This window comes from Pectinophora gossypiella, chromosome 8 (assembly GCF_024362695.1).
Source record: "Pectinophora gossypiella chromosome 8, ilPecGoss1.1, whole genome shotgun sequence".
Lineage (NCBI taxonomy): Eukaryota > Metazoa > Arthropoda > Insecta > Lepidoptera > Gelechiidae > Pectinophora > Pectinophora gossypiella.
The window spans coordinates 4,361,737-4,385,267 of NC_065411.1; the positions used below are offsets into that span (position 1 = coordinate 4,361,737).

At 38.1% G+C, this 23,531-nt stretch overlaps 2 protein-coding genes across 4 annotated transcripts in view; one reads left to right on the forward strand and one right to left on the reverse strand.

Moving 5' to 3' along the window:
* Window positions 1-799: 799 nt before the first annotated feature.
* On the reverse strand, window positions 800-6,705 carry LOC126368923 (26S proteasome non-ATPase regulatory subunit 12). Of its 2 annotated transcripts, none has more exons than XM_050013168.1 (9): window positions 6,553-6,705; window positions 6,323-6,395; window positions 6,018-6,134; window positions 5,628-5,740; window positions 4,936-5,314; window positions 4,561-4,784; window positions 3,150-3,306; window positions 2,185-2,348; window positions 800-1,065 (listed from the first exon to the last, which is right to left on the reverse strand). In XM_050013168.1, exons 2-9 carry the CDS (start codon window positions 6,380-6,382, stop codon window positions 927-929), a joined length of 1,353 nt encoding a protein of 450 aa, XP_049869125.1. In that variant the 5' UTR covers window positions 6,383-6,395; window positions 6,553-6,705; the 3' UTR covers window positions 800-926. The 2 variants fall into 2 exon arrangements, with proteins under 2 accessions (XP_049869125.1, XP_049869124.1); XM_050013167.1 differs by having other exon boundaries at window positions 6,495-6,652.
* Window positions 6,706-7,284: 579 nt separating this feature from the next.
* The window catches only part of LOC126368846 (meiosis regulator and mRNA stability factor 1), a 28,831-nt gene continuing 12,584 nt past the window's right edge, over window positions 7,285-23,531 (forward strand). For both annotated transcript variants that reach the window (XM_050013017.1, XM_050013018.1), the window contains exons 1-11: window positions 7,285-7,682; window positions 7,843-7,997; window positions 8,249-8,395; window positions 9,718-9,878; window positions 10,789-10,906; window positions 11,452-11,642; window positions 19,761-19,929; window positions 20,254-20,374; window positions 20,800-20,981; window positions 21,729-21,915; window positions 22,595-22,755. In XM_050013017.1, coding sequence (XP_049868974.1) covers window positions 7,493-7,682; window positions 7,843-7,997; window positions 8,249-8,395; window positions 9,718-9,878; window positions 10,789-10,906; window positions 11,452-11,642; window positions 19,761-19,929; window positions 20,254-20,374; window positions 20,800-20,981; window positions 21,729-21,915; window positions 22,595-22,755 — 1,782 coding nt within the window. In that variant the 5' untranslated portion in view covers window positions 7,285-7,492. The remainder of the gene's footprint in view (window positions 7,683-7,842; window positions 7,998-8,248; window positions 8,396-9,717; window positions 9,879-10,788; window positions 10,907-11,451; window positions 11,643-19,760; window positions 19,930-20,253; window positions 20,375-20,799; window positions 20,982-21,728; window positions 21,916-22,594; window positions 22,756-23,531) is intronic.

Sequence of the window (23,531 nt, forward strand, 5' to 3'; positions counted from 1 at the left end):
ACTCATTCTCCCTAAAATTAAGAGCTGTGAATCATCCGTCCCTTTCCTTTTCAACGGATATGAAAATGACGGATATAACTTTAAATAAAATTAGGCGGTGTCTGCAGCAATCGGGGCCAATATCAATTTTGTTTATTTATACTTAGATAAACCGTGGTAGATATACTACCGGAGGTTGTGTGGTGTAAGTAGGCGCTGCAACAGTGTTATCGACTGATAAATGTATTGTGAAACGGATTTCGTAAAAATATATCCTGTAATTTAGATTGATAATTGAGGATGAGTTCAAAGTCTAAAGAAAATCACGGTCACGGTAGGTGTAAATTCATCATAATCATCCTCAGTTCGCTTACCTAACCTGAAGATTTGACAGGTCCGGGTTTTTACAGAAGCCTGACCTTCCAACCCGCGACGGGAAAACCTAAATATAGGTTAGGTCACAAACCTCCGAAATGCAAGCTGTAGGTAAAAATTTACTAATATATTTTTTAAATTGTAAATTCTTGTGTCTTTTTAGAATGAGTAATAAAAATGTTTATTTTTTAATTCAGTTTATATTATAAAACTTATTATACGCAATAATTACATTACGGTTATTTTCTATTATAGACTGTTTTCAAAGGTCCGCCAACATAATTATTTATATTTAAATAGATTTTTTTGTTACTTTATTAGGGATAAAACTTTTGATGGAAAATTGAATGCAATTGCGATCTATTCTGCATGGGCCTGCCAAGCAAAGATATAATTTTGTTTCTTAAAAGAGCTGAACGAAGTATTGCTAGAGGTAAAAATATAATTCCAACAATGAATTACTTTTTTTTATTACTTGCTGCTATTTTAAATAATTATCAGTATATCAAAGGCTTTTTTTATTGAGAAGTTTAAAGAGACGTTGACGGACAACAAAGGCAAAGGTTTGAAGTTTATTCAGCCGTGGCCAGGAGGTGCTTATGCACACATTCCTCTTTGTTGATGAGATGTGTCGTCTTGTTCACCAACTGCATCAGTGTGTTCAAGTTGTTCGACCACTCGTTGAGGCGGTCTGATGAATCCATGTTTAAGCTGGAACATAAGTTCAACAAGTTAGGATAATAACATAAGCTCAAGACTATATCACAATTGTGTTAGTTATACCTTCGCCTCACCGAGCTTTCTGCTAGACCAACGTGATAGCACTTACTTTTGTAAAAATATCCAGATCTAATAAAAGGTGTGCGTCGCTGGTGTTAAATATAAATAAAAACACATGCTTGACGTTTAGAAATGGACTGTATTATTAAAAATTAACAAAATGTGGAAAAAGCAACACCAATCGCCATGATGTTCAAAGGGTAGAAGAAGGAAAAATTGCGGTGTTGCCATAATATAAAATAAAGTTTAGTGTGTACTACACAAAAGGCTAGGTTCTCTTCTTCTAAATAGAAGATAGAAGAGTAGTAGAAAGGCTAGGTTAGGTAAAATAAAGGAATACTCCAAACAATTGGAAAACATTATTCTAGTATTATCCGGTTCCGGTTCGGTAACAGCCTCCGTGGTCTATATTAAGAGCGTTAGGCTCACGATCTGGAGGTTGGGTTCGATTCCCGATGGGGACATTGTCGAAATCACTTTGTGAGACTGTCCTTTGTTTGATAAGGATTTTACAGGCTCGAATCACCTGATTATCGGAAAAAATAAGATGGTTCCGTGCTTCGGAGGGCACGTTGAGCTGTTGGTCCCAGATATTAGCCGTTAAAACACCTCCACATACCCGCAGTAGAGCAGCGTGGTGGAATATGCTCCACACCCTTTTCGGTTGATTGAAGGGAGGCCTGTTCCCAGCAACGGGACGTATATATAGGCTGTTTATGGTATATATTATACCAATGACTTATTAATTTAATTCATCTTAAGTGCAGTTTTCACTAACACAGTTGACTCGATCATCATAGACGGCGATACGGCTCCTACCTGTCCCCATAGAATAAGGAATAATACTACGTATATAACGGCAACTCTCCGCTCTCAACCAGCGGGCTTAGCTAGGTTTACCTCACCCCTCGGTCTTACTTTATTCTTCAATCGTATGGACGTCAGACGTCACACACACAGATGCGCGTGTACGATAACGTCAATTTGTAGTGTCTGTGTAAAACGAAGTGTTTTGTATGAAGTGTCCAGGGTATGATATTATAAAGTTACCTGAAATGCACCACGCCGGCGGGGCGGTCGATCTTGGCGCGCACGACACCGCTGACCACCAACTGGCTGAGAGCGTCCTCTGTCTCCGTCTCGCTCAGGCCGAGCAGTTCACTCATACGCTTCACCGTCAACCGCGTATAGTACATTGACATTATGCGGATGTTCTGCAATTCATTTCAGGATATAAAAAAGTAGAATAGAATAGAAATAATTTATTATTAAAGGACGCCAAACACAATAACACTATTTAAAATTTTACACAACAGCGTCCGCAGCAGCGGCAGCAGTAACTGTCAGTGCTATCAGAGGCGGAGGCCAGGAGTCCTAGTACGGCTTTGAAATATACTACTCTGGGCGCCATCCCACTCGCGTCAGCCAGAGTACTGCGGGGCAAAAGGCAAGAGGGAAACCACTGCTCTATTTTACCCTAAAAAGTAGCATGGAGGAATGTAAGCCGACAAGAGCGTCGCTCTTAAATTAGTGATGTGATGAACATTTTCACAAAAGAATAAAAACAGTAAATAAATAAAGTAAGTTATAGAATTAAACTTTAAACACCGAAGGGTGTGTTTCCAAGGGAGCGGAAGAGCGGAGACAGGCGGAGTTGTACGGACTTTCATTGCGAGGAAGCCAGTGCTTTCTCCTCTCTGCTTCAGTTTAAAACACACCTTTACGTTTCGGACAATTTGTCTACTTCGAAAATCAATCCAATTACTAAAGGTGTGATTACCTCTCTTTCGTACTAAGCTGTTCACAGCGTAATAGATACATCTCTCGTCTCTTTCGCTCTAGGCTGTATATCTGTCCTGCTGTTATTTTAAGCATGCTACGTAAAAATAGGTTTAGACAAGGTACCCACGCGAGAAAATTGTGCAATTGTTGCAAAAGACACACGCATACTTCAATATCAAACTGCATTGTAAAGAAATCTAGTTGAAACAACGCTAATTTCAATAGTAACTTACATGTTCAACAACTCTGTTCTTCAGGTCATTCCAGCGCTCCTGACCCTTCTCGTCAGATTGCTCGAAGTAGGGAGTCCCTCGGAGCATTTTCTCATACGTGGAGCAGAGTGTGTTCCATCTGATAATCTCCGGGTTGATGAACAGGCCTAGAAGTTGTCTGAAACAAAATAATTAATAAGTTGTGCCTTTTGTCTCTCTTCATGTTCTCATATTGTTTATCTGTGTTATCCTATACAATAAATTATTAAAATAAAAAAATAATGGTGCTAATTCCTGCAGACGCCATCTAATTTTATATTAAGTTACCTGTTTCTTATCCGCCGAAAAGGAAAAGGACGGGTAATCGACAGGCGTAAAATTTAAGGAACACACGTCAATTTTAGGCATAAATCTAAAACAACAGTCTAAAAATGTTACAATGATCAATAACCCGACAGAATTAAGTTGACAGCACACGTCAAACGATACCTTTTTGATTCGGCCGGGTTATTCATTCATTTACTCATTCTTCCTAAAATTTACGACTGTCAATCATCCGTCCCTTTCCTTTTCGGCGGATAAGAAAATGCCAGGTATAACTTAAAGTAAAATTAGGAGGTGTCTGCAGGAATCGGGGCCAATGTGACTATAATGGTGTTCTTACAAAATATCCCTGTTCGGAGAACACATGACTTACATCGGCTTTAAACTACTGAATTCGAGTTTGTAACTTTGAATACATGTTTCATGGTTTCCAGGATTTATGCCCGGTTAATGGCAAAGGCTCACCCCCTATTACAAGGGTCTTAAACATAGCTGGCGAGTGGGTGTACTGTACACCTCTGCCTACCCCCTTGGGGACACAGGCGTGATGTTATGATGATGTTTTTCTGTCGGTCGTACTTTGGAGGCAAAAAAAAAATCACGAACAATTCCCAACTTCCAAGTAGGTACTATGACAGTACGCAAACTGGGCGCGGCGACTTATTCGTCATAGAAAAATTATTGTACGAGTACCCACGAAGTTCGAAGAAAAACGATTCCAAATTGCAACCGACTTTTAACATTTTCAAAAAAGCAGTACAGCTAAAGTTATTGGCAGAACTTTATCTATGGTAATGGAGGTCCATAGGCTACAGTTGAAATTGAGCAGAGGGTGATTTAGCTCAAACGGTAATGCTGAAAGAGACTAGGGATTTTTATTTTGTCAATTCTCATAATTGTTTGCAACTTGGCTAAGGCCTCAGAGATAATAATAATTAAGTGGCATTGAGTAAGAAAATGAAAATCTGCAAATGTGGGCATTATCTGGCTGTACCAGATAATACTAGTTTGAAAGTAGTGTGTTAACTATTTCTAGAGCTACTAAGATGATAGACTGCTAAGTGTTAGTGACAGCTGTTAACTATGACAATGTGAGTATTTCACTTACTTGTAGTCAGGCAACTTGTCCAAATCCTTGTCTTCATTGAGTCGGTGCGTGAGATCAGCCTGCTCATTATCATACGGTGCCAGGATCAAGAACACCACACTGCCGACCAGGGCGTCCGCCCCCGCCGCCTGTCCTAGCGCCCGGAAGTGACGACACACTCCCAAGTACTGTCCGTTGTGTTGGTCCACCGCTATCATCAGACGGTAAAACTTTTCTTTTAATTCCTGCAAAAAATTGAGGAATAAATATCAAGATGAAGATTTGTTTTATAATAAAAGTATTCTACTTTTTATAACTCTAAACGTAAAGCAACCTGTAAATAACCACTTACAGAAATCTAGTAACTATTTGTACATTTTGAAATTCCTATCTTACCTGAGTATTCTCCTCTTCAAAGAACTTGGTATTGATTTTCTTGGAAATGATGTGAGTACGGATGTAGTCTTTGATGGCTAAGCAGAGCCTCATTTGTTCCAAAATCAGTTCCACTTTTTCACGTTTATCCATGGAACCGTAAGTTTCAACTTGTAACTCCTGGATGATTTTAGCAGCTTCAGCGATATTGCCTTCTTCCTCTCTGATCTTAGCCAGGATATGAGTCAACCGAGCTCTCTCCACTTCAACGTAAATTTTACCCTCAGTTATAGACCGCAGTGTTTCGATCAGCTTGATTTTAGTCTCCTTGTCTGGAGTCTTATCTACGTAAGTGCAACATTCCTGCACCATTTTCACTACAGCTTGTTTCAACTGTGACCTAAAATTATGGTAAATAAGGGAATAGATGACACATCACACTAGATTTTTCATTGATAATAATATAGACCCCCCTTGACTGAGGGGAGGCCTGTGCCCAGCTGTGGGACACATATACCTAGGTTGTTATGTTTTTATGTATAATATTGCACAACTAATGTCTAATTATGAGAAATTTCAAAAAGAAAATCTGTATCTAAAAGTTATTTGCTTATGTCCTTTAAATTTTGTAATCTAAAGTAGCAAGAAACTGTGAGAGTACCTCTACCTTTAATAATTTTACAGATTTATAAAAGTCATTGAAGTATATTTACCTTCTCTTTGAAAGAAGAACAATCTGGTCATTGAGTGCAGACCAGTTCTTAGCCTCATAACAAATCTGGACTATAGCTACAAGGATTCTGGCAGTGGATGCCATATCAGCACCCTGAAAAAATTTTGTTAAATGAATAAGCCTATAAAAGAGTACACTTAAAATCCTTTTTTTAACTTATTATACAGGTACACGTCCATGTCAAACTCCTTAATTATTTTCCTAACTATTACACAGACTATAATAATAATTATTATGGTCATAATAACATTACAGAAAGCGTTTCGAATGATTAAATTAAAATATATGAGTAATATTTTATTTAAGAGTTATATTATAGTACTGCTTCCCTCCCAATCATAAACACAATACAAATAGGACGCAGTCTTACCGTTCTTGTCTGTTTCTCCAGAGCCAGCAGCTGGTCAATGGCTTCCTGAACTCTTCCTTTACTTGCCCATGACTTCCACAGTGGTATCTTTTCATCACAAGTGGTACTATAATCAACCTAAAACAAACAATGAGTAAGCATAAAAATACTATAGAATAAATAGTACTTTGGTAACAAATTTAAACTTTTTATTACAGCGAATATTTTAATTTTATGTAAAGGTTAAGTTACTACGGCTATTTTGTGCTTGAGTATACCTAACCTTATTAAGAGTTATTAGTTTCTTTATGTAAATAAAATCTTACCTCCATCTTCACTATTTTGCCACTGGCATCAAGGCTTCCGGAATCTCCGTTCGTCGACATTTTCACTGTAAAACTGAAATAAATAGCAAAGCAAATGCAGAATACTGATTTTAACAACAAAATAGAATAACTTCAAAATTACATGTTTTTATCGAATTTAAAGATTACTTACGTTGAATAACAGTAAAACTAAATAGAATTTAGTAATTTATTTCAAATATATATCTTACTTTTTTGGTAAAAACAGCGAAAAACACTATGAAACAATCGAACGGAACCTGCAAACTCACTTGCATTGACAATTAATGTTTTTTAATGACGTTTTGCCTTTTTGGGATGGGATTCTAGTGAATTGAGCGAATTGCCTCTTCCGGAACGGGAACGGTGTTGCCAGTTCTCCGTTTCGCCAGTTTTTGGCCCGTTTGGTGGTCACTGCACTAGCCAATAACCATCGAGTTCGATACGAGTTCGAGTTCGATTGTTCTTTTTTTTTGACAAGTCCTCCTCCCCCGCTTCCGCAGCCGATACCGATCGTTGTTGTCTATGATAAGGCTTTTCGGCGGGAGACGGGAACGGGACAGTTGCTTTCTTCGTTGAGTAATCTAAATAATTAATACGAAGTGGTGTTTTGTGGTTAATGATCGCATTAAGTTAGTCAGAAGACATTCGCGAGTGTTATTATATTGGAGTATTCAATGAACAAAGTGTATCTGCCTATTTTCGCTTCGTGCCGGGAAGCCGCTTCATAACTCAAAAGTTTATGCGGACTTTTGAGTTAATTCGTTTGGGGTTCGGAGTAGGAGTCTACTCCGAGGGTGGGGGCTTAGGTTTCATCATCATCATTCATCACCTTTCATCATTTCATTAATCATCAAGAAAAAAAAATACGTAAGACATGGCTGTATGGGCATAGTTCCCTTTGCCTTACCCTTCGGGGAAAACCAAAACAAAAAAAAAAATGTCTATGATAATATGGACAAGTGGATATGGCGTAGCGACGTTAGTTGGTAATTTACATTTTGTAAATATTGCTTTACTTTTAAGACGCAAATCTTACAGATTTAAGAATTTTATGTAATGTGATAAGTGTTTTGTATTATTTTTGTATGCAAGTGATGCGTCCCATTAAAGTATAGTGGTAGCCTAATTTCCTTTTGTTTTTGAGAACATATGCTCGAAGATAAGTTTATAAATATTAAAAGCCTGTTGATGTCCTGTACAATGTATTCAGAAAGCGTTTTTGAGTGTGTTGGACCAATGTTTTATAAAGAATCTAGGAGTCATTCTGCTCAAGGCCTGGGGGGTCTTGTTACAAGTCCTACCATGAAAATACCACTTCCTCCCCGTATGTGGATCACAGGTAAGACTTACTCATTTTCCTTTTTATTATAACGCACGTGTTGCATTTGAGAAAGTGAACTTATCTGGATTACTTCCTGTATACAATGGCAGCTCATGGTATCATAGATAATGGTGGAATATAGAAGTGCAATGTTGTGTAATTACTATGTGGCTTGCAGATGTAGAGGACGAGTCCTCAGATGGGAGTGGTGACAGTGTGAGAGATGATGGACTTATGACAGTGGACCGTCCCCGGGTACGGTCCCGCTTCCGTCACTACAAACAAAGATCTAACATCCCCATCGGTATTTTCTGGGACATTGAAAACTGCCAGGTATGGTATTTTCACATTCTCACAGATTACATGAATTTATTTATTTACTTAAATGTAATCCACACATTTTTTGTTCTCAATGTGTTGACCTGATGAAATTTTGTTATTTCAAAGGTGTTATTGTTCACAAGATATTACTAGGAAATCTGTATTACATTTTTTTATGTGGACCATAAATTTGCTATATTATGCTTGAAGGTGATTGCTCTATTTTTTAATTAATACAATTAACCATATAATATTCATTGTAGGTTCCCCGAGGGTGTTCAGCTATAGATGTAGTGGCAGCTATACGTAACAAGTTCCTTACGGGAGGGAGGAGAGAGGCTGACTTCGTAGTTGTCTGTGATGTTAGAAAAGAATCCGTCAATAGACTACAAGAGCTCAATGATTCTCAAGTAAGTGATGTAACACTGTGAATATAATGCACTACAGTTACGCAAATTGCAAACACATACATAATGTACCACACATAATGTGGTATATACATACATACACAATTCAGTTCTATAATACATACTTCAGTAGGTATAAGGAATTAGCAAAAATAGGTCCTTAAACACATAATGAAAATGGTTTCCATTTAATTGTTATATTAATCTTTTTTAGAGCACAATTAAAAAACAAGTTAAGCAAGCCCTTAAAATACTAGTCATTAACATATTTTTTCAATTAGGCCTATGTCATTACATAATCACAGCTCGGACACTCCATACAAAAACCTTGTTCTTACCATATGCCACCTAACGCGCAAGTGCGAGCGAGACAGAAAGAGAGAGAGAGAGACCGCGCGCGTTCCCTTACTTACTCCTTAAAGTCTTACAGCCATGTAGACTAAAGTGAGCAGCAGAAGGGGAGGTAAACCTAGCTTGGTCCTCATACAAATTGGTGTGTGGCAGAGTGTCCATTGTACCTGTATGTAAAATTATTCTGTATTCTATGACATAATGTTAACAGGTATTAGGAATAGTTGTTTACACTCTCAATTTATTAATATACTAATTATCAACTTACCTTGTGATACAATAATGAATGATAACATTATTTTGTGTTTACTTTCCATATATAGATACTGGACATAACAGAACATGAAAGACTAATATTTATGATGTTGTTTGTTTTTATTCTTTTTGTGGAATTTTAAAATAACCTTTGGTCCACACAGTTAATAATATTATTCATCTAGTATCTGTTCAAACATTTTATTAAAGGTTATCTTTAATGTACCTAGTGCAATTTAGGTACATAATTGTATTTTGTAACAACAAAACCTTTCATATAATGTTGCAATTATAAAATACAGTATGGTCTTTGTATAAGAAGTTATCACTTGAAAAATATTAAAGTAATTGTCATTTCAATATATTTATTACATTGACCGACTTACCAATAAAAAATGTAGGTAAACAAGCAAAATTGAATTCAATTATCAAATAATTCGATTGGATTTTGCTTATATGTCAAATACTCATACACACATTCTATGCTTGATTATTTTTTTATTCAAGGTTACTGACGAAGTTAAGTAAGAATGAAAGATTTACTAACCTAAAATTATTGAATGTTTTTGAGCTCAAATGTAAATTGAATACCCTCGTGTGAATATCACAACATTTTGCTGAGCTAAGTTTTAAGTTATTTTCGGTAGTATCTGTACTGTGTACTGTTTTTTTCTTAAAAAATAAAATAAATGTTACACAAGGCATGAAATCTTCAACAGATAAGCTTAATACATGTATGTGGGACCCAAAAGAATGCTGCGGATGAAAAGCTAAGGCAATGCATGAGGAGGTTTGGGGAACTGCACACTGCCCCAGCTGCCTTACTGCTTATTTCTGGTGACATCAACTTTGCTGCAGATCTCAGTGATTTTAGGCATAGGTACGTTTTTTTTATTTGTACACAATAAAACAGACCTTACAGGTAAGCATAGACAAAGAGATTTCTTCTAGTGGACCTAAGTGTCTTGTATATACTTTCAAGAATCAACCGGGTCTGCATGACAACCGCGAATTATATTGAGCGCTTCGACCAATAGCCATTTGACATCCATCTACGTAGATAGCATTCGTATTGTCTATTGGTCCAAGCGCTCGATATAATTCGAGCCGCGCGCGGTGCGGTTGTCATGCAGACCCGGCTGGTTTAAGCTAATCTGTCATAATAATATGGGTTGTGAAGTAAATGAGCAATGTTGCCAATGTTCTGTCAGGTAGCATTTCAGGGATATTCTATTATTGAACTGCCATAGGGCTGTGACATGGCTCATACAGCTATTACAATTAAATAAAACAATGTTATATATAAATATTGCTACTACTTTATATTAATTATATTAAGTGGAAAATTGAAGCACTTGAGTAAGATTTCATTTAACTTCTATCTTGTAGAAAACATATGGCAGCTATTTCTTTAACTCATTTTAAATTAATGAATTAAATCAAGAAGTTACTACTAAATTACACCCACAGCCTACCCCTTTGGAGAGTAAGATTTCATTTAACTTCTATCTTGTAGAAAACATATGGTAGCTATTTCTTTAACTCATTTTAAATTAATGAATTAAATCAAGAAGTTACTACTAAATTACACCCACAGCCTACCCCTTTGGAGATACAGGCGTGGCGCTATGTTACAGCTAAATTAAATATCTCTGCAAATCTCTCGTCTAATTGCACCTTGTATATGAAGCAAGAAGTAGTCAAGCAAGTTATTGATGGCATGTTTTATTATGTAATACAGAAAAATACGACCTTCAAACGTTGTTTTCTATATTCAATTGTTTTTACAGGAAAAATATGGAAGTGATACTGGTGCATAAACGTAATACGTCATCTGCCTTAATCGCATGTGCCTCGTCCCATTACTGCTACAATGAACTGACTGCACACTTGCCAAGGAATCCAAAGGTAAGTTACTTACATCACTACATAGTATAAAACAAAGTCGCTTTTCTGTCCCTATATCCCTTATGTACGCTTAAATCTTTAAAACTACGCAACGGATTTTGATGCGGTTTTTTTAATAGATAGAGTGATTCAAGAAGAAGGTTTATAATGTATAATAACATCCATTAAATAGTGGAGAAATACTTTTATTTTTGAGGTTTTTAGTGTGATGTCGTAAATAATTTCATTTTTTCCTCAGCATTGCACACGAGCGAAGCCGGGGCTGGTCGCTAGTATGATATATATTCCTATGATATACTATACTAGGACTTCTTTATCCAATTTAAACTACAATCGGTACACAAGACTATAATTTTTTTTAGAGTTTTCGCGGTGTGCCATTGGGCTTGTCACCTGTTGCTATGCAGGTCAACATATCTATCCTAGGATTTCGTACCAAAAGTTGTGTTATTACTTGTGGCTCTGCCCAGCCCTTTAGAGATTACGGGCGTGAGTTCATGTGTGTATGTCTCTTAATCCAATTCTAACTTCCACACTCTTTACAGACTTTAAGCCAAACCGAAGAAGATGAGACTCCGTCGTGTGAGATGGAGGTGGCCAACCTGCCCGTGGATCAACCGCCGGAGCGCGTGACGCGGCGCCTGCGCAGGTTGGCCGACAACTGCGGGGGGAAGGTCATCCGAGTCAACAACGCTACCGCGGTGCTGCGGTTCCCGACTCCTGATCATGCTTCGAGGTAAGTTTGACTATAATTTAATTTTAAGGCGAATACGTAGTAGTTGGCATATCGCGAGCGACGTAACATCCCAAAACCCTTCGAGATATGCGTTCAGCAAGGTACGGGGATAAACTGAAGTGATGACTGAAATGGTCCTTAGCTAAACTGAAAAACACTTAACATAAGATAGTAGTTAGTAGTCGTTACATGAGCCATGTCAATCGTAACCCTGACCCCAGGGTTGATGGGGTTGGTAATCCACCTCACAACAAACCTCGACTCTGCCTCACCTGTGCATTTTGACTCAACCTCACTGGTGTAAACTCGAGATTTTGTTGAGCCGCCGTCTTTCGAGCTGAGATCGAGATCTTTAAGGTCGCCTAAACTGAGGACTAGGTCGAGGAAGATTCGAGTTAAAATCTCAGAATATGGGTGTCTGAGTTCGATCAGAGTAGTTCATAGAGCAAGTTTATTATCTCTGCGCATACAATCGATAAGCACACGATCAGTGAAGTGTCGTCACAGCCGACGTATTTTTTATCGCTACTATTATTACGTAGTCAAACAAGTGAAAGGCACATGCCTGGCGATTAACTGTTTTAGAAACATTCGTAAACAGCTTTATATAACTGGTTGAAGGCTGCAAATTTGCGTGGACTTCGGTACACTACACACACAACACACACACGTACACTTAAGTATTTTTTTCTTATCTGGACACCAATCTTATCTGGGTGTGAAAGCGTTACAAACAAATAGATTCCTATTATTTTTAAATAGTAATTGGGGTGGTACAACTGTAAACCGGGTTCAAATCCCGGTGGGGACATATCACGAAAATCACTTTGTGATCCCTAGTTTGGTTAGGACATTACAGGCTGATCACCATTGTCCGAAAGTAAGATGATCTGTGCTTCGGAAGGCACATTAAGCCGTTGGTCTCGGTTACTACTTACTGATGTAAGTTAGTAGTCTTTGGCGGCTTAATAGCAACCCTGACACCAGGGTTGATGGGGTTGGTAATCCACCTCACAACCCACACGTTACGTGTTAGAATATTATACGTAATAACCTGCTAGTGTTATCCCGTTTTCACAGAATCAATTGGCTATTATACTATGAAAAATCCTTCTTAAACGCATTCGTTTTTGAAAATTAGATGCACTGCTGCCGGCTATTTCAAATTAATATAGAAATACAATTAAGTTTATGCCTATGCCATAGGTGAATGACCGCATAATGTGCATTCGTATTCATTAAACCTACACATTGCACGCTTGTATTTCAATTCAAAAGTATTGAGGTCGCGACAACAATTAAAATTAGAACAACGATAAAAGTGTTTACAATCCGAAACTATTATAGCCATTAGTCCGATTTAAATTACGTCTGGCGCATTTTCGCATGGCAAGACGATTATCGTATGTTCCAATTAGTGGGTACGGATTTAAAAGATGATTATTATGCATAAGGTATATACAGAGTGTTAGTTACGGTCCCGAGCATTAATATGTATACACTTTGGTACCATGTCACATTAACTTTTTTGACAAATTGAGTTGTAAGTCTCACTAAATGTCAAATATGTTAGTGCGACAGAGTCCGAAAGTGGGTACATTATATTGTTCATGACTGTACATCATAACGGGGATGATACTAAGGGGATGATTCAGACCATGATTCTGAGTCAATATCAAGTGGATTTTTTTGTCGCAATTCATTCTTTTTTAGTTTTTTAATTATTTCAAATTCTATCCTTTTGCGATGGAAAATTCCACTTGATATTGACTCAGAATAATGAGCTGAATCATCCCTCCCAGTATTCCTTACGATGTCACTTACACTCCGTACGCAAAAGTAGGTATGATGATTCAGACTATGATTCTGAGTGGATATCAAGTGGAATTTCCTGTCGGAAAATTCAGGAAAATTTTAGTGTTTTTAAAATATTTTCAGTTCCATACTTTGCGTAAATTCCACTTGATATCAACTCCAAATCATGGTCTGATTCTCCCTCAGTATTTTGATTAAAATCAAATATACAAAACAATTTCAATAACAGTCAATATAATTGAAACTAGTATTTATGTTTTTATCATCATTTAATAACTGTATAGGTACATGTGGGTAAGTTGAGGTAAAGTTACGTTCACCTTTGAGAAAAATCCGTTGCGAATAATATTTTATTGTACCCCCATTGATGGTTATAACGACGATATACGAACTTATCTCCTTTCGATCGTCCATTGCACATTGAGGCACAAGCAAACGAACATTGCAATTTCACAATTAACAATATACTAAAATAATTTATTTAATTTGAAACAGATTTTACTTCGTCTTTGTGTAGTTTTTTTGTACAATTAATGATATTTGGAGCAATCACTTAGCGTAAAATGCCAATTTCTGGGTAAGTTACTACTATATTTTTAAAGTGTTTTTCGTTACGAAAATTGAAACATTTTATACTATATTTCTCGTATTACATTTGTAATTGACGCAGTATGTTAAGTAGTATGTTAAACTTAGATTTTAAGAAATACCACTTAGAGACTTACTTTTTCTGCAGACAAATCATTCGCGCATAATGCAGTTAAAATAAAAAGTGATAGTTCAGTAATCAAAGTTGTCGATTGTAAAGGTCCCTGTTCAATTCCAAGAGGAAACAAAAAAAAAACTAAGCCAAATTAATCAATTTGCACATTACCTTCCGTGTTTCGTTGTCTTTCCTTAGTTTTCAAGTTTTTCTGGCTTATTTTTTGCTTATGAAGCTGATTTAGTGTGACACGGTCGTCTAAGCCGATTCGTTATGGTATATTTTTTAAATGGGAGACTGTTACTATAAAGGTGGGAATACACACGCCTGTTGCTTGTTTCTACATATCGATAGTATCCTCTATTCTTACTCTTTATCTTAGTTCTAGTTTTATTCTATGTCACTGTGTCTATATCATGAAGCAGATTTGGGTATACTACATTTGAAACCAATCGTGCGTTTTCAGATATTGAAATAAGAACGGTTGAAAATTTCAAATATTTCGCGCCATTTTGTTCAGATTACCGTTAACAATTTCAATTTTGGATAGAAGTCAATTGCGCAGTGTGTTATTTTGTTATTATAATACTGTAGAATTGTACATACATACATAATCAAGCCCGCAATCCCTAATGGGATGAGTAGTAATCAGGAGAAAACTTGTGGCTACTTTTGATACTGAACTGATTATGAAGCCAGATGTTATGGTATAACGATATTGTGACAGCATTGTTTCATCTATAACATAACATAAACAGCCTATATACGTCCCTCTGCTGGACACAGGCCTCCCCTCAATCAACTGGAGGGGGAAGGGAGTATACCGGAAAACGTTATGATGATTCATGACATGGTTTTAAATAAGTGACCGTTGGCGAGTTGCAACGAATTATCGGTTATTAGTTTTCATTGATGTTTCTAACTAGTTGGCTATGAATTATTATATAGTATTTTATGCAACAGTTGTATAAGAAGGGTCAAAAAATGCGAGTGGCGTGAGTTGCGATGTGAGCCTTGGCGAACATCGCAATAAGAGACGCCACGAGCATTTTTTGACCTAGTTATACAACGTTGCATACAATACTTTTTCTACGACGACGTAATTTTAAACGAAACACAAAAATTTTCCAATTTATTTTCCAACGCGCGGGAAAATGGCGGCAAATGTATACTTTTTTTTTATAGTATATCTATGGCACCAAACAAAGTAAAGGTGCCAGTTTCCAGGTCAAAAAAAAAAAACAACAACAATGCTTTTTTGGCGACATTATAGTATAGTTATACTTTGTAAACAATGCTTTTATAGGCCATAGAGCGTACACTTTTTCAAAGAGTTTAATTATGTATGTACTTATATTAGACTTTTTGGTTATTTAAATGCCAGATTAAAGTAGAGGAGTAGAAAATAGTATTTTATGCAACAGTTGTATAAGAAGGGTCAAAAAATGCGAGTGGCGTGAGTTGCGATGTGAGCCTTGGCGAACATCGCAATAAGAGACGCCACGAGCATTTTTTGACCTAGTTATACAACGTTGCATACAATACTTTTTCTACGACGACGTAATTTTAAACGAAACACAAAAATTTCCAATTTATTTTCCAACGCGCGGGAAAATGGCGGCAAATGTATACTTTTTTTTTATAGTATATCTATGGCACCAAACAAAGTAAAGGTGCCAGTTTCCAGGTCAAAAAAAAAAACAACAACAATGCTTTTTTGGCGACATTATAGTACAGTTACACTTTGTAAACAATGCTTTTATAGGCCATAGAGCGTACACTTTTTCAAAGAGTTTAATTATGTATTTACTTATATTAGACTTTTTGGTTATTTAAATGCCAGATTAAAGTAGAGGAGTAGAAAATAGTATTTTATGCAACAGTTGTATAAGAAGGGTCAAAAAATGCGAGTGGCGTGAGTTGCGATGTGAGCCTTGGCGAACATCGCAATAAGAGACGCCACGAGCATTTTTTGACCTAGTTATACAACGTTGCATACAATACTTTTTCTACGACGACGTAATTTTAAACGAAACACAAAAATTTCCAATTTATTTTCCAACGCGCGGGAAAATGGCGGCAAATGTATACTTTTTTTTTATAGTATATCTATGGCACCAAACAAAGTAAAGGTGCCAGTTTCCAGGTCAAAAAAAAAAACAACAACAATGCTTTTTTGGCGACATTATAGTACAGTTACACTTTGTAAACAATGCTTTTATAGGCCATAGAGCGTACACTTTTTCAAAGAGTTTAATTATGTATTTACTTATATTAGACTTTTTGGTTATTTAAATGCCAGATTAAAGTAGAGGAGTAGAAAAAATCAATTAATAAAACAGCATTGTCTTTCATAAAATATGTCCGATCTTTTACTTTTTTCTGCATGTATTTTAATGCACTCTTAATGCACTCATTTCAAAGCCAATGAACTATAAATGCTGAAAAGGAGAAGTCGGTAAAAATTGGTAAAATGTGGATTTTCAGTTTTACGTAGATTTCGATAATTTTGAAATGAAAGAGCAGCGGTCGTACAAGTGAGAAGACAACAAATACTAGCTTAGCATCACGCCTGTATCCCTGAAGGGGTAGGCAGATGTGTATAGTATATACACTCACTACTTGCCAGATATGTTAAGTCCCATATAGTAGGCGTGCCGTTTGCCATTAACCAGACTGAATCCCTGGAGACCATATGGTATAAATTATCTATGATCCAAACATGAATTCGAACTCAAAAGTGGAAGGAAGTGAGAAGTTTTGTTTTATTATGACCAAATATATATTTTTCAATGAATATATGTTTTATTATTATTTCATATATTTTATTTTTTATTCCGCCTTGAAGTAGGCGTCGTTTCGTACATATTCAAATAATCTTTCTTTCGTAGAAGATAGATGAATATTGCCGTACCGTACATACATGGCTTATGAACATATTTTCGTAGGTAGTTCGAAATCTGACCACATGTTACTGTCTTTTGTAGTGTCATTGACTCATACTGTTTGAATGGACGGCCGTTCGTGACGTCACTGCTAGTGACTCACTATAGTTCTTGCGCTACATCAGTGCGCATGTCAGAAGGACAGACATAATATGGAGTCGTGATTCACGCGGCGACTTGTGCTAAGTGAGGCCCTTTTATCTCAGGACATTCACCACCACCTTATGATCATTCGACGAACATCCGTCTTGCTTTCTTTGTAATTGTTTTGTAAAATTTGATATGATGTTATTGTCTTTTTTTGTATGTGGCGCCCTTTTATAAAAAAACTATTTCTATTCTATTCTATGATGTACACTTTCTGGCAGATATCCTGCACAAACAAAAATCTATTAAAGTCGTATCACCGAATGTTCTTTTAAAATCCAAAACCCATTGTTTAAATATTGTGTCCGGCGTTAAGAGGTTAAGGGACAATGTATATGTTTTTCCAATAAGATTCCCATCGACATTCAGAATTTACCTTTGAACAGTTTAAGACAAAAATTAAACAGAAACTTTGTAAAAAAGGTTATTATAAGATTAGTGATTATCTAGAAGATATTAATGCATGGGATTAACTGTCTGGGAACTGATATTAGGCAGGCAAATTACTAAATTGTATAACAGTATTTTACATTTGTTTTTTAAAAGAACGTCGTGCTCTGCGTCGAGGTTTGTCTTGCAGCTTCTTTTCCCCGGCTATACAGGTTGTGAGAAGCTGCAGTAGCTTAAGGGGGTGAAACGTTCGTTACGTAAAAAATGACGATTCAAAGTGTAACTCTGTTACTTACTGAATTAAGATATATTTGAATTTGCACCATGCTACAAACCAAACACTATTATTCTATGAATATAGTAATCTATCATGTTGTATATAATAATAATTTTTTAATAAATATTTTTTTATTAGGAACTCCAACAGTTTGTTACAATTATTACATACAGGTTTTAGGATACTGTGTCAAACCAATTACAGGCGTTCACTCTTAGATACACTGGTCTGCGCAACCAAGCATCACACCTTCAAGGTTACCTATAATATTTTAAGTACATGAGATATAAAAAAAAATAGTATAAAAATATAGTATAGATATGTTATGTTCTACATTGCACTCAAAACGTGTCGGTGTATATTGATAGACAATAACCCTTTTAGTTTCGCCGCAGTCGGGTAGAATGAATTTGAATTTCGATTGCTTAAGCTGACATATAGAAAAATATGTACATTATGTATAAAAAAATAATATTTGGTATTTAGCTTATTCAAATAAAGAACAATAATAAAATGTTAAGAATAACCTCTTTAGGCCTGGCAGTTCAGAGAGGAAATGCTGCCAGCGTTTTGTGCGCTCTGCTTCATTGTGGCGCGCTGGAAGAAGTATTCTATTTATAAAAAGCTGGTGATGTTTTTATTGTTATGTTTTTTATCTCATCTTTCTATTTTCATTATGTACTTATTACATTTGACCTCTTTAGATGATGGCTATTGATGACTGTGGATTTCTGAACACTATTTCATAGCGGGTTAAAAATCTCACCAGTTGTTTTGTTTTTCATTGAATCAATGAGTACCGTTATGAATGGGCGTATATTAAGTGTGTTATTAATAATGACTCGGCTTTTGTGGGTAGTTTAGAATTTGTTGCTCAGCTGTTTGGTTTCATCTACTTCGTCATACGCACAATTCGTTTGATTAGAAACATGAATCTTCTTCTATCGTATGGGTTGTTCCGTGCTTCGGAAAGCACGTTAAGCCATTGGTCCCGGTTACTACTCACTGATGTAAATAAGTAGTCGTTATATAAGTCATGTCAGGGGCCTTTGGCGGCTCAATAGTAACCCTGACACCAGGGTTGATGAGGTCGGTAATCCACCTCACAACCCACACGATATAAGACGAAGAAGGTTGTAACTTTTCTCTTGTTTTGGCGCGATAAAGTATATTTGTATTGTATTGTATTGTATCATTTGTCACCATTACTGAATATCACCATTTTCACCTAACGATTTCAAACCACAAGTGTCTGGAAGGTTAGTATTTAAATGTCTAAAGTTAAAAAAACCCAACGATAAATTACGTTTAAAGTACTTAATGTTTAAATACCTATAGGTATCTAACCAACTAATACGAAGTTCTACTTATCGTGAGGATAGGTGTTGTGTTATGTATAAATGGTTTTTATATTTTAGGTATTTTAATTTAAGGTGATTTGACATTAGGTTTTTTAACTTTACACATTTAAATACGTAACCGTCTGGAAATCGTCAGATAACTTTATTTTATTTTATTTGGGCAAGCCTTAGTCTATTATTTACATTATATGGTTGTTAGTAATACACATTCAGAGGCCAATTATAGCTATCCATGTGTTACACACTTGTTCCTCTGTCTACCTCGATAGGGATACGGACGTGATTACATTAAAATTTATTTTATAATATGGCAACACCGCATTCTAATCTTTCTTCTACCCTTTGAACATCATGGTGATGGCTTTTTCCACCTTTTGTTAATTTTTATTTAATACACTCCATTTCTAAATGTCAAGCATGTGTTTTTATTTACCAGCGACGCACAGTTGGTCCGTGTTAATTTTGCCAATTTGTTACCAGGGCACTGAAGCGCATGGACGGCGAAGATGTCTTCGGGCGGAAGATAAGCACACGGTACGCGACCGCGTTCCAGCCGGCGTACTCGAGCGACGAGGGGTACAGCACCGCGCCCGCCGCCGCGCCTCCGCGCCCCGCCTCCGGCCCGCCCAGGCCGCCGTCGCCGCATCAGGTATACACGCAGTTTTTACACACGCCCACATGCAACATGTGCACGCACGCTTGCACGTACCTAACTCACGCACGCACGCAACTCACGCATGCAATAACGTACGTACGCACGGTGTATGCAACACACGCTCATAAGCGCGCCAGTAGTGGCGCGGTCACCTACATTTTCAAGCTTACATTTTACATTTACTCTCGCCTGTCTGCCCTCTGCTAGTTTATTATGATATTTAGAAGTAGGCTGAACCGTTTGTTTGTCTTGTTTGTATTGTCTTTATGTTGAATCCTGTGTACTTAAAGTAAAGCAAACCGTATGCATGTCCCCCAGCTGCCGGCGCCGTCGTACTCGCCCGAGGCCGGCGAGTGCAAGTGGGCGCTGGCGCTGCAGGCGCTGCCGGCGCGCTCGCCGCCCGCCGTGCCGCGCCCGCGCAGGATCCGCGGCACGCACGGTCGGTCCTTCGATACTAATTGTGAAACATCATGTTTTAAGTCATATTAAAATACCACTCGGACCAACAGAACAGTAGTCACTGTGCTTCTCCAGCTCCAGCGGGGAGTGCCGGTTCGATCCCCGGTTTCATTCAGTTAGTCCTAGGTTAGCTGGAAGAAATCCCAATTAGGGATAAGCTCGCCTATGCTTTATGTAAGGATAAATTGTGTAAATTTCCTTTGTATTTTAACACGTTCACTGTTAATGAACCACATATGAGTCATTGAATTTGAAAGTCATACTTGCATGGCCCATATGTGGGGCACATTTTTTCTTGGCATAGTGTATCTATGTACATAAAAATTCCAATGTGAATATCAAATTTTCAGTAACACGGCGAACGTGTTAAAGCGTGTTAAAATAAATATACCTTGTTATTATCAGGTTCAGTAAGCCTGGACCGTTCAGGGTGTTCGTCGAGCAACAGCGGTGATGATAGTCGTCGCGAGGCGAGTGCGAGTCGCGCCGTGTCGCCGTGGAACTGCTCTGGTTATAGCGAGCAGGGCGACGACGACGCCGAGCTCACCGTCACCAACCTGCCACCCTACGAGCCCCTCGTACTCCAGGTACGACACTGTGACACTCATCGTGTGGGTTGTGAGGTGGAATACCAACCTCATCAACCCTGGTGTAAGGGTTGTGATTGAGCCGCCAAAGGCCCCTGACATGGCTCATGTAACGGCTACATAATAATTACATTAATGTTGCCTTGGTAACCATACCTGGAATCGGCACTATTACATCATTAACATAGACCAGGAAATAAAAAAAAATAATAAAAAATAATAATAATTGATTAGCAGGATAGAGATGCTGTAACACTGCTTTATACCATACTAGCTTTTGCCCGCGACTTCGTCCGCGTGGCGTGTTATAAAAGAGACATCTTTGTGTGTGTGGGAGTGCATGTCAAATTTCAAGCATCTCACTTATGCAGTTTAGATTTTTTCATACAATTTTTTTTCCCGCTAACTCCCGTTTCTGTGGGAATTTTGCGATATCCTGTTGCACCTAAGCTTTAAATTAACTAAGGTACCTGCATGCCAAATTTCAAGCGTCTAACTTAAGCGGTTTATATTTTTCATACAAAAGGATTTTCCCGCTAATTCCCGTTCCCGTGGGAATTAGTGCACGTCTACGATACCTAAGCTACGTCCCTTCCAAATTTCAAGTGCCTACGTTTAGCCAATTAGGCTGTGCGTTGATATGTCAGTCAGTCACGTTTCTCCTTTTATATATTTACATTGTGACTCTGTACAGACCTATCGTAAGCGAATAAATTATTTCTGATTTCTGAAACCCTTTCCCCGCAGGAAATGCTGACGTCCCTGTTCAGCCAGTACGTGCAGGTGGTCCGCGTGTCGGTGTGGGCCGCGGCCGACGGCCCGCTGGCGAGCGTGGTGCTGCGCTCGGAGTGGGACGCGCGCCTCGCCATCGCTCGCATCCACAAGCGGCGCCTCGACAACCAGTGGAGCGGACGGCGACTGGAACTATCTTTAGGTCAGTGGCATCTCTCATCCGGTACAAAACTTAAGTCGACAGGCCTCAGAAGCACGGATCTACTTTCGGACAATCGTGTGGTCTACCTACAATGTCCTAACCAAACCTCAGCACTAAATGACACGAGTGCGCATGTCGCCTGATAGCTCACGTCGGCGTGATTTAGTTTTTTTATTAAATTTTCTCTTTGGGTAACCAGAGGTACAATCACGAGAACTAATATCTATACACTTTAGAACCTTGTCGCACTATCAAATGTCAAATATGATAGTGCGACAGGGTTCTAAAGTGGGTACATTATATTACTCATTCATCGCAAGATGAACTAAATTAGTTACTGGTAAATTTATTTTGGAGGTCCGAGTTCGATTCCCGATGGGGGCATTGTCGAAATCACTTTGTGAGACTGTCCTTTGTTTAGCAAGGACTTTGCATGTTTGAAACACCTGATTGTCTGAAAAAGTAAGATAATTCCGTGCTTCGGAGGGCACGCTAAGCCGTTTGCCCTATTAGCCGTAAAAACACCTCCAGCAACCCGCATTGGAGCAGCGTGGTGGAGTATGATCCATACCCCCTACGGTTGATTGAGGGGAGGCCTGTGCCCAGCAGTGGGACGTATATAGGCTGTTTGTGTATGTATGTAAGTATGTAAATTTATTTTATTCTTCTTTGTCTCTAGGACGTCCAACTCCGGCGCCAAATCTAGACGTGCTCCGTGCCCGGCTCCGCGCCATACTTCTAGACCAGAAGAGCTATAACCTCCCGCTACTACGTCTGCGCGATGCGTACGCCAGTCGCCATTGCTGTGCTCTCACTACGTCTGATCTTGCCAAAGTGAAGGTAGGTTGCACGGAAAATATGTTTCATTGCGAATGTGAGGGTGTTAGTGACACCGTAACGAAAATTTCGTAATGGCCACATCGAAGCAATTCATCTAAGAAAGCAATATTACCATTTGACATTTTGTGTGCATTGCGCACTTACTTTTATATGCGCAAATGTAAAATTTTATATTGCTTTTTTAGATGAATTGCTCGAACGTGGCCTTTTTAATCCTGAGTGGCACAAACACCCTGTATTGTTGATTTTCCAACATTATTATTATATTGAGAAGTATCTCACTTAATGTTGACGTGAAATATACTTTTATTACTAAAATAATTGATTACTTTCCTATCACGTTGGCATAGAATATGGAATAATACTACGTATAGCCTCCGTGATCTAGTGGTTAGAGCGTTAGGCTCACGATCTGGAGGTCCGGGTTCGATTCCCGATGGGGACATTGTCGAAATCACTTTGTGAGACTGTCCTTTGTTTGGTAAGGACTTTTCAGGCTTGAATCACCTGATTGTCCGAAAAAGTAAGATGATTCCGTGCTTCGGAGGGCACGTTAAGCCGTTGGTCCCGGCTATTAGCCGTAAAAACACCTCCACCAACCCGCAGTGGAGCAGCGTGGTGGAGTATGCTCCATACCCCCTCCGGTTGATTGAGGGGAGGCCTGTGCCTAGCAGTGGGACGTATATAGGCAGTTTATGTACTACATATAGAACGGCAACTATCCGCTCCCCACCAGCGGCTGAGCTAGGTTTACCTCACCCCCCTCGGTCTTACTT